Source organism: Carassius auratus, chromosome 5 (assembly GCF_003368295.1).
Source record: "Carassius auratus strain Wakin chromosome 5, ASM336829v1, whole genome shotgun sequence".
In the NCBI taxonomy this organism is placed as follows: domain Eukaryota; kingdom Metazoa; phylum Chordata; class Actinopteri; order Cypriniformes; family Cyprinidae; genus Carassius; species Carassius auratus.
In genome coordinates, this window is record NC_039247.1 from 6631549 (window position 1) to 6647177 (window position 15629).

Here is a 15629-nt window from a genome sequence, read left to right on the forward strand (position 1 = left end):
CGTAAAGCCTTCATGATGATTGCTGCTCTCTCTGGATCTCTGGATGTGATAGTAATTTCATTTTTTTTTTTTTCATCGTCATTTAGGAATAATATAGTATGTGTTTGTATTGAGTGTGCAATCATTTTATTATTAATCATATAAATATATGAGCCTACAGCCTATGTATGTCATATTTGTTCCAGACCTCAGAAGTAACCCCCCCTCCCACCGTCTACTTATGATCCAAATGACCAAAACACACCTTAATATCAGGTGTTAACAGGACCTCCGTTTCACACTTGCATATGAGCTACAGACTGAAACAGATTGTCTTGGCATCTCACACCCGAGCAGCTGTGGCTTGTGTAGATTTGCCCCCTAGTGTCTGATTTGCTGCTTAGTTTAATTTGACCTCAGTTACTCTAGTGCCTTAAACGTGAGCCAAGAGAAATGTGTAATTACATTCTAGAGCTAACGCAATATTAACGTCTGGGACCTCTCTGTTTTCTCTTTCTCCTGCTGTGCAGATGGCCTGACAGCATACAGGTGTCCTGAGGGCCAGACCATGATGGCTCCTGGCTATCCCATTACACCTCTCAACGACTCCACGTACGATGGGGTCCTAGAGCGCAGGTGAAGGTCTCATCTAATGTAGAATATTCCAAAGAATATGTGTAGCTACAATTCTGTCCTTTGCTGATTATACTTTTGCACACTTATTCATATGTATTTATTATCACTGTTCTCACGTCGCTGCTGTTCATAATGTGTATATAATGGTACATTTGCATTCCTATTTATATTCTGTATATATGCTGCTCAGTATTGTATATAGTTACTCCACTGTACAATCTGTATATCATAGCTTCACTTACTCTGCACTTATGTATATAAAACACTATATTCTTGCACTTCTGGTTAGATGCTAACTCCATTTCATTAGCTCTGTACTCTGCATAATGGCAATAAAGTTGAATCTAGTCTAATCTAATTAGAATAACTACTGATATCATATTATGGTTGATGGTTTTGCATACAGACAAAAAAAATAAAGTGTATTAAATATATGTTGTAAACTGTGAAGCTCAATGAAATATATTTTTTAAATTGGAAATATATTTAGTTTCAAACTTTCTATACCAAAATGAAGAATTTGATCGAAGTAAGAAATGCATTCACATAAGTTCAAAAGTGCTATAACTAATTTGCTCCTGTGAATATGATGGCAAATACATAATTGATAAATAAAACATTTAAATTAGCTGATATTGAAATTCTGTTTTATTTTGTCTAATTAAATAAATAAAAATTAAGCTTGAAAAAAAATATTTTAAATTAGTGTAAAGTACATTTAAGCATCACAACATTAGAATTATTTAGAATGAAAAAATAATAACATAACATTCATTTTGAGATATAATAAAAATTTCATTTAACGTTATTTAACTTTTAGTGTTTTTAAAGATTGATTGTATGTTTATTTTGGTGGGAAATGTAATCTAAATATAATAATAATAGAAATAAGTACTCTACCATCGTAACGTTTTATGTAAGTACATTTTATTTTAAGAAAGTAATACATTTATTTAGCGAGGATGTTTTCAAATTGAACAAAAATTAAAGTAAAGACTTTTATAGTGATTCAAAAGATTTCTGTTTCATCCAAAAAAATTATTCATCCTGGAAAAAAAAAACATATTACCACTTCCACAAAAATATTAAGCATTACAACTGTTAATGATAATAATAAATGTTCCTTGAGCAGCAAATCAGCATATTAGAGTGATTTCTGAAGATCATGTGACACTGAAGACTGGAGTGATGATGCTGAAAATCCAGCTTTACATCACAGGAAGAAATTACATTTTAAATATATATTAAATAGAAAACAGTAATTTTACATTGTAATAATATTTCACAAAATGTACTGTATTTTTGATAATAAATGCAAATAAATGCAGCTTTGGTGAACATAAGAGACTTCTTTCAAAAACATTTTAAATCTTATTGAGCCAAAGAAATTTCTAATATCAGTCAATGCCAATAAAATAATGATAATATTTTGGTTAAATACCTCTTTATACATTTGCTGGTTGTCTTTCCTTCACATTAATTTGTCATCCACTTTTTCCTGACTTGTTGATATGAGCCAGCTTTGGAATTGTGGACTTTTCAGGGTCATTCTATGGCAAAACAATCAAGATTGTATATAAGTTCTAGAATGAATGATAATCACTCTTCGCCCAAAACTAAGTGCTTCCTGTCTCTCTCTGCTCTCACAGGAAGTTGTCTGCAGGTCTGGGTCAGCTGACAGATGGTGTGATTGGTCAGGATGACTTTGTACAGAGAAGACAGGACCGGTTGTGGCCAGGATATGACTATGTGGGCTGGAGGAACAACAGCTTGGGTCCTGGATATGTAGAGATGGAGTTCCAGTTTGACAGTCAACGAAACTTCACTTCTATGAAGGTGAGAGTGAAGCACAAGCTGTGTATGAGGCAGGTATGGAAGTAAATAGGGCCAGCATTTGAAAGCAGAATGTAAAGCTTTTATTTTTGATAAAGAGCAGAAATATAGTGAAATATTTTTACCATTCAAAATAACTGTTTTCTATTTGAATATATTTTAAAATGCCATTTATTTCTGGGATGCAAAGCTGAATTTCAGCATCATTACTTCAGTCTTTAGTGTCAATGTCACATGATTCTAATAATCATTTTAAGAAATAATTTTACTATGCTGATTTGCTGCTCAAAAAATATTTGAAACAGTGATACAAATTTTCTGGATTTTTTCAAAATAGCAGCATTTATGTGAAGTATAAATCTTTTGTTACATTATAAATATCTTTACTGTCACTTTTGACCAATTTAATTCATTTAATGCTAAAAAAAATGTATGTAATTTTTTTTCTTTTTTTATTACACTGACCCCAAACTTTTGAACAAAATAATATTTAAATATTGTGGTGATTCACTTGAAACTGTGTATTTTGATGTTTATTTATTTCTGGTCCTCACTGTAAGTCAACTCAAGTCACCTTTATTCATATTGCAGCTTTACAGTATCAAAACAGGAAAATATGGTGTCAGTGCTAAAGGACAAAAGTAAACACTCAGTTTCCAGTTAAAAGCAGTTCATCACTGAATTCAGTGATGTCATCATCCAGTTCAGTTCTAATAGTATCTGTGCAATCAAGTCGACAAAATCACTGGAAATTAAGTCACCACAACTAACCAAGCCAGAGACGACAGCGTCAGCGAAGAACCAAAACTCAATCGGTGACAGAATGGAGGAAAAAACCTTGGGAGAAACCAGGCTTGTTCTTCTCTGGCCAGACGGTTGATCAATCCTGCAGCAAGTTAGATTGTGCTGAGGACTCATTTGGTTCCATGGTCTTGTCTCAATGACAAGTCTAGGAGATAAGGTCTTCACTGGGGATCTGATTCTGAAGCTCAGGAAACTCAGGGCTGTAGATGTCGTCTCTAGGTGCTAATTCACCGTCGGGGCTGGATACGGACTGGATCTGGTGGCTATGGTGACCTTGGAATAAGAGAAAAACAGACTGAGATTAGTGCAGATGCCATTCTTCTTATGATGTAAAAAGTACATAGTGTGTTATTGGAAGTGTTCCAAGTTCCGGTTTACCTAATTAATGCAGCCTAACAATCCTTTAACAGATTTGAGTAATAGAAATGTGTACATTTGTGTATTTGTAAGCCAGGTTAAAGAGATGGGTCTTTAATCTAGATTTAAATGGTTACTCCACCCCAAAATTAAGATTTTGTCATAAATCACTTACCTCCATATCGTTCCAAAACCTGAAAAGTTTGTTAGTCTTCGGAACACAATTTAAGATATTTTGGATGAAAACCTGGAGGCTTGTGGCTGTCCCAAAGACTGATAATAGCTTGCTCAAGTTCTGAGATGTTAAAACATTCAGGGCTTTATAAGAAATTAACAGGATTTAAAAATCGATGCAATGTTTGATAGGGAGCCAGTGTAGTGTTGACAGAATCGGGCTAATATGGTCATACTTCCTAGATCTAGTAAAAACTCTAGCTGCTGCATTTTTTTTGACGACGATGTGACATTCAGCCAAGTATGGTGACCCATACTCAGAATTTGTGCTCTGCATTTAACCCATCCAAAGAGCACACACATAGAGCAGTGAACACACAGTGGGCAGCCATTTATGCTGCGGCGCCCGGGGAGCAGTTTGGGGTTCGATGCCTTGCTCAAGGGCACCTAAGTCGTGGTATTGAAGATGGAAAGAGAACTGTACATGTACTCCCCCCACCCACAATTCCTGCCGGCCCAAGACTCTCACAACCCTTCGATTGCGAGTCCAACTCTTTAACCATTATGCCACAACTTTCCCCTTTTGTACCAACTGGAGTATGTTTTTTAAGTGTTGAGAACATCTACCCAATAAAGCATTTCTATAATCTAACCTTGAGGTCACGAACACATGAATTAGCGTTTCTGCAAATGACATTGAGAGCATAGGTCGCATTTTAGATATAATGGTGATGAGATAGAAAAATGCAGTTTTACAAATGCTAGAAACATGTCTTTCGAAGGAAAGATTGGGATGAAATAGCACACCTAGGTTCCTAACTAATGATGAAGAATTGAGCAGCCATCAAATGTTATACATTGTTCTAAAATATTACATGCCCAGATTTTAGGTCTGATAATTAACACCTCTGTTGTTGTTTTTTTTATTTAGCAGCAATAAATGACTTGTCATCCAGTCTTTATATCTACTATGCATTCTGTTAGTTTTTCCAATTGGTATGTTTTGCCAATTTGAGTGTCATCAGCATAAAATTAAAGCTAACTCAATTTTTCCTGATGATATCTCCCAAGGGGTAACATGGAAAGCATGAAATGTAAAGGGCGTAGTACTTAGCCTTGAGGTACTCCATACCGCACTGATCGATATGATACCTCCTCATTCATTGCTATGAATTGATGGCTGTCAGATAAGTATGATTTGAACCGTGCTAATGCACTTCCACTAATGCCAACAAAGTTTATTTAAAAGAATGTTGTGGACGATCATTTTGAACGCAGCACTAAGATCCAGTAGCACTAATATAGTGATACAACCACGATCAGATGATAAGAGCAGGTCATTTGTAACTTTAATGAGAACAGTCTCAGTACTATGATATGGTCTAAATCCTGACTGGATATCCTCACAGATACCATTTTTCTCTTACATAAGTACCTTTTGGTATATTCATTTTTCAAACTCAGGAACAATGTAATTATTTTATGACCATATTTATTTATTTTCTGTGAAATTGTCATTAGATCCACTAACACTGTTAATTGAACTCAACTTGTACTGAACCCAAACCATTCATTTACCATGTGTACAGTATGTGTTCTGGTTTACATGTTTGTAATTTGAACTTCATGCGCTTTGAAGTGTTTTACGGCTGACAGTTTTAATATAGCAGTAATTATGCACCGTATTTCACACATGATTACATATTGCAGCAGGATGGCTTGCCATAATAACAATGCTTATTGTGTCTGTATATAATCATGTCTGTGGAGTGGGTGGTTTAGGTGCTTAATCTTGAAGTAATTATTTTATATATTAGAAAATAACATGTTTATTGAAGTCGGGCCACTTTCTTTTAGTTGCTTTTTATCTACTTATTTTTATTTATTTATTTAAATCAGCATGAAATCATAGCTAATATTATTTACTTACAATTTACTTGTACGCATTGTTTAAAAGTTTGGGGTCAGTAAAAATGTTCTGTATGTTTTTGAAAGTATGCTACATTAATATGTCAGTTTTTAGACGTTTTTTCAGGACATTTCGATGAACAGAAACATTATCTTTTGTATTATTATAAATGTCTTTATTGTCACTTCCTTGAACTACTGTATAATTCCCGCTTTTCACAATTCAATCCAGTCATTTCCCAATGAATACAGTTCCTCCTGTTGTTTTTTTTTTATTTATTATTGGACAACTTGTTTCATATATCACTCATATATCACAAATACATCACTTTATTAAAAAAATAGTAAAAAATGTTGTTCATGTTGACTTTATTAGTACAGATTATAGTACAATAAGGCTTGATTTATACTGAACACAGAAAGGCTTCAAAAAGCCTTTAAATGTTAATGATGTTTTTTTTATCTTCTTTTGAACAGGTTCATAGTAATAACATGTTCTCTCGGGGTGTGAAGATCTTCGCGTCCGTGTCCTGTATGTTTAAATTGTACCTCATTTCTGAGTGGGAAGCAGAACCGGTTGAGTTTCACACCGTTTTAGACGACCGGAACCCAAGCGCTCGGTATGTGACCGTCCCGTTAAAGCACAGATCGGCTACGGCGCTGCGCTGCCGCTTCTACTTTGCCGACACTTGGATGATGTTCAGCGAGATCTCATTTCAGTCTGGTATGAAATTAGAACAACTCACCTCTCCCTCGCACTGGTATTCTCAGTATTACCTCATTAAAATACAGCCAGAACCGTGAAATGCTTTTCATATCATTATTCCCAATTTATTTGGGTTTGGGAAGAAATAAAAAAAATTAAAAATTGAAAGAAGTATCTTATGCTCACTAAAGGATGTATTTGATCAAAATGACAGTTAACAGTAATATTGTCAAATATTATTACAATTCAAAAGAACTGTTTTCAATTTGAATACATTTTCAAATTTAATTTATTCCTGTGATGCATAGCTGAATTTTCATCATCAAGCATCATTACCCCAGTCTTTAGTGTCACATGATTCTTCAGAAATCATTCTAATATGCTGATTTGCTGCTCAGAAACTACATTTATTTAATATATATATATATATATATATATATATATATATATATATATATATATATATATATATATATATATATATATATATATATATATATATATATATTTGTAGATGAGATAAAAAGTGTTTTCTTTTGATTCATTTAATGCATCCTTGCTGAATAGAAGTATTAATTTCTTTGTGTGTTTGGAAATGCATACAATATTGTAATAATATGAATCATAAATGCATTTTTAAGTGGGTATAATTTATGGTTTAGTAACTTCCTGTGCTTAAATTATTTTCCATTGCAGCAACTAATGTGCTTCCTACCCAGAGGCCCCAAGTCTTGACCCCTCCTTCATATGAGCTTAATAGCAAAGTACCACAAACTACAGAAAAAACAGGTAAAACGTCGCTGTGCTGATAAATCACTGCATTTTTCTAATCAAAATGTAATCATTTGATACTGTTTACTCCCTTAATGCATATTATTTCAAATAAAATTAAATGTTTGTCTAACCAAAATCTTATAGAGAACACTTTTCCTGATCCATACAAATGAAGGAAATGTGTCACATTATGGAAGTAAAATGTGTTGTGAACATCATTTCCTGTTGGCTTTAAATGAGTATACTTGACTACTGTACTGATCTACACACTTTGATTGAACTTTAAGGAGCCAGTCAGATGAAAATTCTAAGCTTCCTATCACTGTTTATAAGTCCTGTACATTAGGTTTAAATCCATCCAAGTTTAAAAAACATTGTCATTTTGTCAAAATATCATTTTAAAATTACTTCAATTCTCAGAGATCCCCAAACGGTTTGCGCGAAGCTGTTCAAAAGATTCAGTATCCTTAAACCCCACCTTTCGGTAGCATACTGTGTTCTGATTGGTCAACTGACATAGTCAGGTTTGATTGGTTGTTCCGCACACAACTTCATGGTAAACAATGCGTTAGCATCTTTTTGGGGTGAATTATGTCTTATTCCTCTCATCGCGAAGCAAACAGTAAAACAAAAAACTTGAATAGTCTCGCTGCTTTTTCTTCTGAGTGGGTGTATTCAAGCAGCGCGCTTCAGTTTGAATCTGAATAGCGCGTTCAGCGCAGGGGCGTGGTCACATTGGATATAACGAAGGGAGACATGAAAAACAGACATCGCGTTTTCATATGGATTACTTTATCACAGAATATCTGTTAGCAGCACTTGTTACACTTCATTTTAATGACGTGTTTGTAAATGAAGATCAGTGTCGGATATCGCCAAGTAGTAAGGCACGAGGACACAGGATTGCCAACAAAAAAAGGTTTTATTTTACCCAAAAATAAGAAAAAGGTCTCAGTTACAAAATAAATCAACTTGTTCTAACAAATAATCTAGCTAGACTTTAATGAAGTAAACAAAACAAGTTTTAATTCAATATAACGAAACTTAAGAAGAACTGAACAAAACAAAACTAACCCCCTAAATGAGACAACAGACAGGTATTTATCATAGACGGTGAGCTCACTTAAACAAGACAGGGGAAAACATACAATCAACACTTTATAAACCAACAAATTAGTTACAAGTTATCTAATCAAAGTAAATAGAGTAACAAACAAACAATCTAATAATACAAAACAACAAATATTAATAATAAAAATAAATTGGAACCAATCAGAAATATAACTTCATTTCTTCACCCCCCCATGACATAGCATCCAGTTGGTATCGTCCAGTGGAATGCTCAGACCATAAATATTGACTGCCGCACGCGCCTCAGCCTTTTGTCAGTCAAGACCGCGATGACGGAAAGACGCACACCTGAGTCAACGCCATTCATCCAACCTCCATGCCACGGTAACTTAAACTCAAATAGAAACAAAGATAAGGAAACAGAAATAGTACAACGCAAGCCAGTAAGTGTGCACTCCAAACCAACGAACGAAGTACTAACATGTATAAATAAAGCTTTGCAATTTGTCAAACAAAGTCTGTGTAGTGATTTTCTTATACATAAACCTTAAATCCTATACTATAAATTCAAATATAAATGAATAATAAAAAGAAAATAACTATCAGTATGTAAATGAATATATGTATCGTGAATGAATGCGGGAAAAGAACTATCAGTATGTGAATGAATGCATGTATCATGAATGAATGCGTTGATGTTACCCTTATCAATGTGTGGCCACAGGTTCGGCCATCACACACCCCCTCCCTTCAGGCATCTCGTGGATACAACGAGAGAAGTAGTCAGCGGTCACATTGGACTTGCCCGGAACGTGCTGGACAGTGAACCGGAAAGGCTGCATAGCCAGATACCACCGTGTGATCCTCCCATTGGTATCTTTCATCCTTTCCAGCCACTGGAGAGCTTTATGGTCCGTTTCCAACTTGAACTCCCTTCCAAGTAGGTAATATCTCAAGGAGTCTAGGGCCCATTTAACTGCCAAACATTCCTTCTCTATTGTCGAATAGCGGACTTCCCTTGGAAAGAGTTTGCGGCTAATGAAAGCCACAGGCCGTCGCTCACCAGGTGGTCCCTGTAACAACACAGCCCCTATGCCCCTCTCAGAGGCATCCGTCTGCACAATAAATTCTTGATCAAAGTCTGGACTGTACAGCACAGCATTTTCTCTTAACGCCGATTGAATATCTCGAAAGGCCGTCATCCTTTCTTCTGACCACTGGCATTGATTTGGACATCGAACCCCCACCATATCTGTCAACAGGGCAGCCCTGCTAGAGAAGTGAGGGATAAAACGATTATAAAATCCCGCCATTCCCAGAAAGGACCTGAGTTCCTTACGTGTCTGAGGAATGGGAGCTTCCTCTAATGCCTGGACCTTTTTGACTTGTGGTCGCACTACCCCGTTGCCAATGACAAAGCCCAGGTACTCGGTTTCCGTCCTGGCTACAGCACACTTGGCAGGATTCACTGTGAGGCCTGCTTCTTGCAGACGCTGTAGAACCTCTTGAAGGTGTTGAACATGCTCCTCCCAGGTAGTACTGTAGATGACTATGTCATCCAAATAAGCTGCAGCAAAGGTTAGCCCATGTAACACCTGGTCAATAAGTCTCTGAAAGGTAGCCGGTGCCCCATGCAGGCCAAAGGGTAAAACCCGGAAATGGAATAGCCCCCATGGTGTCCTAAATGCTGTTAAAGGACGGGCCTGTTGTGTCAATGGTATCTGCCAATACCCTTTGGACAAATCGATGGTCGTCAGGTATTTGGCTTTGCCCAATCGATCAATTAAGGCGTCTATACGGGGAGTAGGATATGAGTCAAACTGTGATACAGAATTCAAGTACCGGAAGTCAATACAAAACCGGATACTCCCATCCTTTTTCGGTACTAGGACCACCGGATGGCACCACTCGCTTTTAGAGGGTTCAATAATTCCCAGTCTCAGCATCAAGTTCACTTCCTCCTTCAAGTCCTCTTGGAGTCTCTCAGGTATTCTGTAACTCATACGTCTAACAGCTGCATCAGGTTTTAATATCACATCATGTTGTATCAAAGATGTCAAACCAGGATATTCTGAGAAGGTTTCAGGGGTACATAGAGCTCTCACCTGGGATTGCTGATCTTCAGGCAGATGCTCCAGATGAATATTTCCAGCTACTGGTCGAGGCAAGTACTGGTCTTCCCATTCCTCCTCCTCCTTCACATGACGAATCATCATCACTTGCGCTCTCTGCTCAGGTCGGGATACCCACTTCTTCAAAAGGTTGACATGAAGTACTCGGCTAGCACGATCTTGCCCTGGAATGACCACTTCATACGTGGTGGGACCTAGCTGGTTCCTGATCTCGAAGGGGCCCTGCCACTTGGCCAACAGCTTGCTCTCCTGACTCGGCAGCATCACAAGTACTCTGTCTCCAACCACAAAGCCTCTTTCCCGTGCCGATTGGTCGTACCATGTTTTTTGGTGCTTCTGGGCCTCCATCAGGTGGGTTTGAGCCAAAGTCCTCATTTTCTCCAGACGTTCCCTCATTTGCAAGACATAAGACACAATGTTAATAGGCTCACTCTCACCATGGTCTCCTTCCCAGACTTCTTTAAGTAGTGTCAGAGGTCCCCGAACTTCATGGCCGTATAAGAGCTCAAACGGAGAAAACCCGGTAGAAGCCTGGGGTACTTCTCTATAAGCAAAAAGAAGATACGGGAGCCATTGGTCCCAGTCCCGGCCAGTCTCACCAACAAATTTCCGCAGCATTTGTTTCAATGTCTGATTAAATCGTTCTGTGAGCCCATCAGTTTGAGGATGGTAAGGTGTTGTCCGCAAACTCTTAATACCCAGCAACTGGTAGACTTGTTTCAGGAGATTGGACATGAAATTGGTCCCTTGGTCAGTGAGAATTTCAGCTGGCAGTCCGACTCTGGAAAAGAACTGGACTAGACAAGTTGCAACATATTTAGCTTTGACAGACTTTAAAGGAAATACCTCTGGGTACCTCGTAGCATAATCGGTGATCACCAGTAGAAACCGGTTACCTGCACAGCTCTTTTCCACAGGGCCAACGACATCCATGCCCAGACGTTCGAATGGTGTACTGATTACAGGAAGGGGCTGGAGGGGCACTCTTGATGGACGTTTGATGGATACTTTTTGACAATCAGGGCAACTTTTACAGTACTGGGCAACATCCGTTTCCAAGCCGGGCCAGTAAAAGTGTCTTTTGATACGTGCAGTGGTTTTCTTTTTCCCTAGGTGGCCAGCCCAGGGAATGGAATGGCTCAGGTGAAGGACAACCTCTCGAGTATCCTGCGGAACCACCAGCTGTTTTACCAGTCCGATCTGGCGGTAGAGTATGCCCTGTTCAAATACAAAATGCTCACCCTTGTCATTAGTGGGTCCCTCCCCTGTGGTCTCCTGGTTTGCTTTCTGTAGGCAAACAGCAAGACTAACATCTTTTTGCTGTAATGCAATTATGTTAGTAGGCAGCTGGACATGTGGGGTTAGATTGCATGTGCTCTCTACGGGCAATTGGGAGGCATTATACTCAAGCTTTGCTCGTCTCTTTTGACGTCTAGATTTTCTTGATTTTGTGATGCCCATCGCTAAATCTACGTCATAAAAGGGCAGTGTCGAAAGAGTCTGTATCGCTTCTTCCGGCTGCTTTGCCATGGCCCTTGTTATCACTATGTTGCACTGCTGCACGGGCTTGACCAGATCTAGGAGCACTGGTAAATCACGACCAAGAACTACGGGATACGGAAGATTATCTGCTACCCCTACTTGCTGCCTCCTTTTCCCCATCAAACACCTCTTCGTCTATAGTCCTCTCCTCATCTCTTTCTTCTCGCTCAGTTGGAGCAAGCTTAAGAACTCCTTTCTTTGGCGGTCGACTCATAACTCCTCAAAAAATATAATTAAACAAGAGGGAAAAAAAAAAAAAAAAAAAACCTGTGTCCTCTACTGGCTTATCCCACCGCTGCCACCATATGTCGGATATCGCCAAGTAGTAAGGCACGAGGACACAGGATTGCCAACAAAAAAAGGTTTTATTTTACCCAAAAATAAGAAAAAGGTCTCAGTTACAAAATAAATCAACTTGTTCTAACAAATAATCTAGCTAGACTTTAATGAAGTAAACAAAACAAGTTTTAATTCAATATAACGAAACTTAAGAAGAACTGAACAAAACAAAACTAACCCCCTAAATGAGACAACAGACAGGTATTTATCACAGACGGTGAGCTCACTTAAACAAGACAGGGGAAAACATACAATCAACACTTTATAAACCAACAAATTAGTTACAAGTTATCTAATCAAAGTAAATAGAGTAACAAACAAACAATCTAATAATACAAAACAACAAATATTAATAATAAAAATAAATTGGAACCAATCAGAAATATAACTTCATTTCTTCACCCCCCCATGACATAGCATCCAGTTGGTATCGTCCAGTGGAATGCTCAGACCATAAATATTGACTGCCGCACGCGCCTCAGCCTTTTGTCAGTCAAGACCGCGATGACGGAAAGACGCACACCTGAGTCAACGCCATTCATCCAACCTCCATGCCACGGTAACTTAAACTCAAATAGAAACAAAGATAATAGTACAACGCAAGCCAGTAAGTGTGCACTCCAAACCAACGAACGAAGTACTAACATGTATAAATAAAGCTTTGCAATTTGTCAAACAAAGTCTGTGTAGTGATTTTCTTATACATAAACCTTAAATCCTATACTATAAATTCAAATATAAATGAATAATAAAAAGAAAATAACTATCAGTATGTAAATGAATATATGTATCGTGAATGAATGCGGGAAAAGAACTATCAGTATGTGAATGAATGCATGTATCATGAATGAATGCGTTGATGTTACCCTTATCAATGTGTGGCCACAGGTTCGGCCATCACAATCAGCACAGAGAAAGGCTGCAGACAGCACACATACTGATAAGATGCTCGGGAGAAAACAAACACATAACTTCATAATCATACTTCGTGTTGTGATTCGGAGATGCTTGTTGGTCTAAATAAAGTTGGTAATGAACCCTCTTTTATGGCCAAATGCTTTGAAAATCCCGCCTTGTACTCACCGAGATTAGAAAAGCAGTCATCAGTGAAATGTTGTGAACACAACAAAGGGGATTTGTTGTACTGCTCTGGTATTGTGGTGAAAATGAATTTTAGCCATGTGTGTGGGAGTGGGGCAGGTCAGAGTTCCGTTGCTCCCAAGACGGCAGGCGGAGATTATTATGCAAAGTGCTCCCAGTGACGTACATAGAGATGGGCAAAAGATTTGAAATCTATAACGACTCGTTTCAGCGATTCAGAGTCGACTCCTTACTTTAGAGGCCAATAACTTTATAAATCGTGTACTTTTTGGTTTAATTACTTTGCACATTGTTTACACTGATGGACAGCTACATCATACACTGTAATACAGGTAATTTTTGATTTCCCATCTGTGTGGATCTTTAATAACCCGTCTGTGTTTGACAGAGGACCAGACGACAGTAAAACCATCAAAAACCGACTCTCCTGAAGAGAGCAGTACATCGATTCTGATTGGCTGTCTGGTGACTATTATTCTTCTACTAGTGGTGATCATCTTTCTGATTCTGTGGTGCCAATATGTGTACAAAGTCCTGGAGAAGGTGTGTATGTTGTTTACTGTAATGTTTGTATTAATGAAACCAATTATAATGCTTCTCAACAATGCATGAAATATTTGAATAGTGTAAAGTGCCTTTTTCTACTGAAAGTAGGGGATCGTTGTATTTAAAGAAGTGACTTCACAGGCATGTGACATCTTTGAGGATTTGTCTCTCTAAATTTATCCCCAAGAAAGCACCGCTTCTAAAAAAATATATATATTTAAGAAATAATAAAAATATTCTGGAATATCCACTTTATTTTACAGTGCAGAAGTAAGCTATTTTCAGTGATTGTATGAGTTTTCCATTTCATTAGCCACTTTAGGTAAATTACTATAAGTATAAATAAATGCAATAAACGGATAACTTTGAAGTTTGCACTACAAATGGGTGTTTATGATTATGAAAAGGCATTAATATGATAAGAAATACCAGTTTGCAATATAACACAAGCTAACAAATCCTTTATGTATAAGGCCTTTATGTATAATGCATTAGAAAGATATTCATAAGGTATGTCATAATGCATTAAATCTTTTCATAAATAGTTGTAACCAAAGTTAAAATGCATTATAATATTTGAATGTTTGTCTTTCATGTGTTATAATGCACTATACTTTATAAAGGTGTGACAATGAATGGATAAGTATTATAATTTATTATAACTGTGGTTACAATTATTCATGAGATCATACAGTGCATTATTAGGTGCATTGCAAGGCATAAATAATGCAGTAAAAATATTGAATGTTTTTATTTAATTCAAGTAAAAATTTTATGTCCTACCAAACATGCCGAGACTTATATTCTTAAGCAACTTAATAATGCAATTATTAAGCATGCAAAACATGCACAAACTGTACAGTTTTTGCTCTTAATAAAATTTGTTTGTGTTCAATATTTAGAGTAAATGTTGTTTATAATGAATGTCTTTATGTACAGTATATTGAGTTATTTAAGTAAATTGTTGGGGAGAGAGGGAACTACATAACATCTACAAACTAGCATTTTGTTTCATATAGCAGTATTTTACATTTTCATTATTTCTGAATGTGATGATAAAACATGGTTTATACATAGATGCATTGTTTTTTGCGACTTATTTTCTGAAAATATGGTAATACAAATAGCCTCTCTCTCTGTCTCAGGCTCCGAGGCGTATTTTGAAGGAGGAGGTGACAGTACGTTTGTCTTCTAGCAGTGACACTGTAATTCTGCAGACTCCTCCGGTGCCGCCGCGCATCTCCCTCGACCCGCCCTACGAGAGGATCTTCCTGCTGGACCCCCAGTATCAGGATCCCGCTGCACTCAGGAACAAACTTCCCGAGCTGTCGCAAAGCGCAGAGGCTTCTGGTAGCATCCATTATACACAAACACACACTAGCTTTGTGTCAAACCCTGCTGAGCTGAATGAACTACTGATACCATGAATCCTGATGAATTAAAAATGCCACAATATAAACCTATTGCCTTAAAGGATAGTGCACACAAAAATGATAATTGTCCAAGTTGGTCCAGACCTGTTTGAGCTGTTTTCTTCTGTTGAATTTAAAAGAAGGTCATTTGAAGTATGTTGGTAACAAAACCAAAAACTGGTGTCCATTGACTTCCATAGTACAGAATGAAAATACCAGCAACTGCAACATTCTTCAAAATATCTGGATAATAATAATTTTTAAAAAAAGGATACGGTTTTGAAACAACATGAGGGTAAATAAATGATCACAGAA

General features: G+C 37.2%; 1 protein-coding gene across 1 annotated transcript in view; it reads left to right on the forward strand.

Annotated features, from left to right (window-relative positions):
- The window catches only part of LOC113072645 (discoidin domain-containing receptor 2-like), a 44867-nt gene that overhangs the window by 22686 nt on the left and 6552 nt on the right, over positions 1–15629 (forward strand). Inside the window, exons 6-11 of the mRNA XM_026245625.1 lie at positions 510–615; positions 2265–2451; positions 6169–6415; positions 7094–7186; positions 13745–13899; positions 15048–15252. Of these exons, the coding sequence (XP_026101410.1) occupies positions 510–615; positions 2265–2451; positions 6169–6415; positions 7094–7186; positions 13745–13899; positions 15048–15252 (993 nt within the window). The remainder of the gene's footprint in view (positions 1–509; positions 616–2264; positions 2452–6168; positions 6416–7093; positions 7187–13744; positions 13900–15047; positions 15253–15629) is intronic.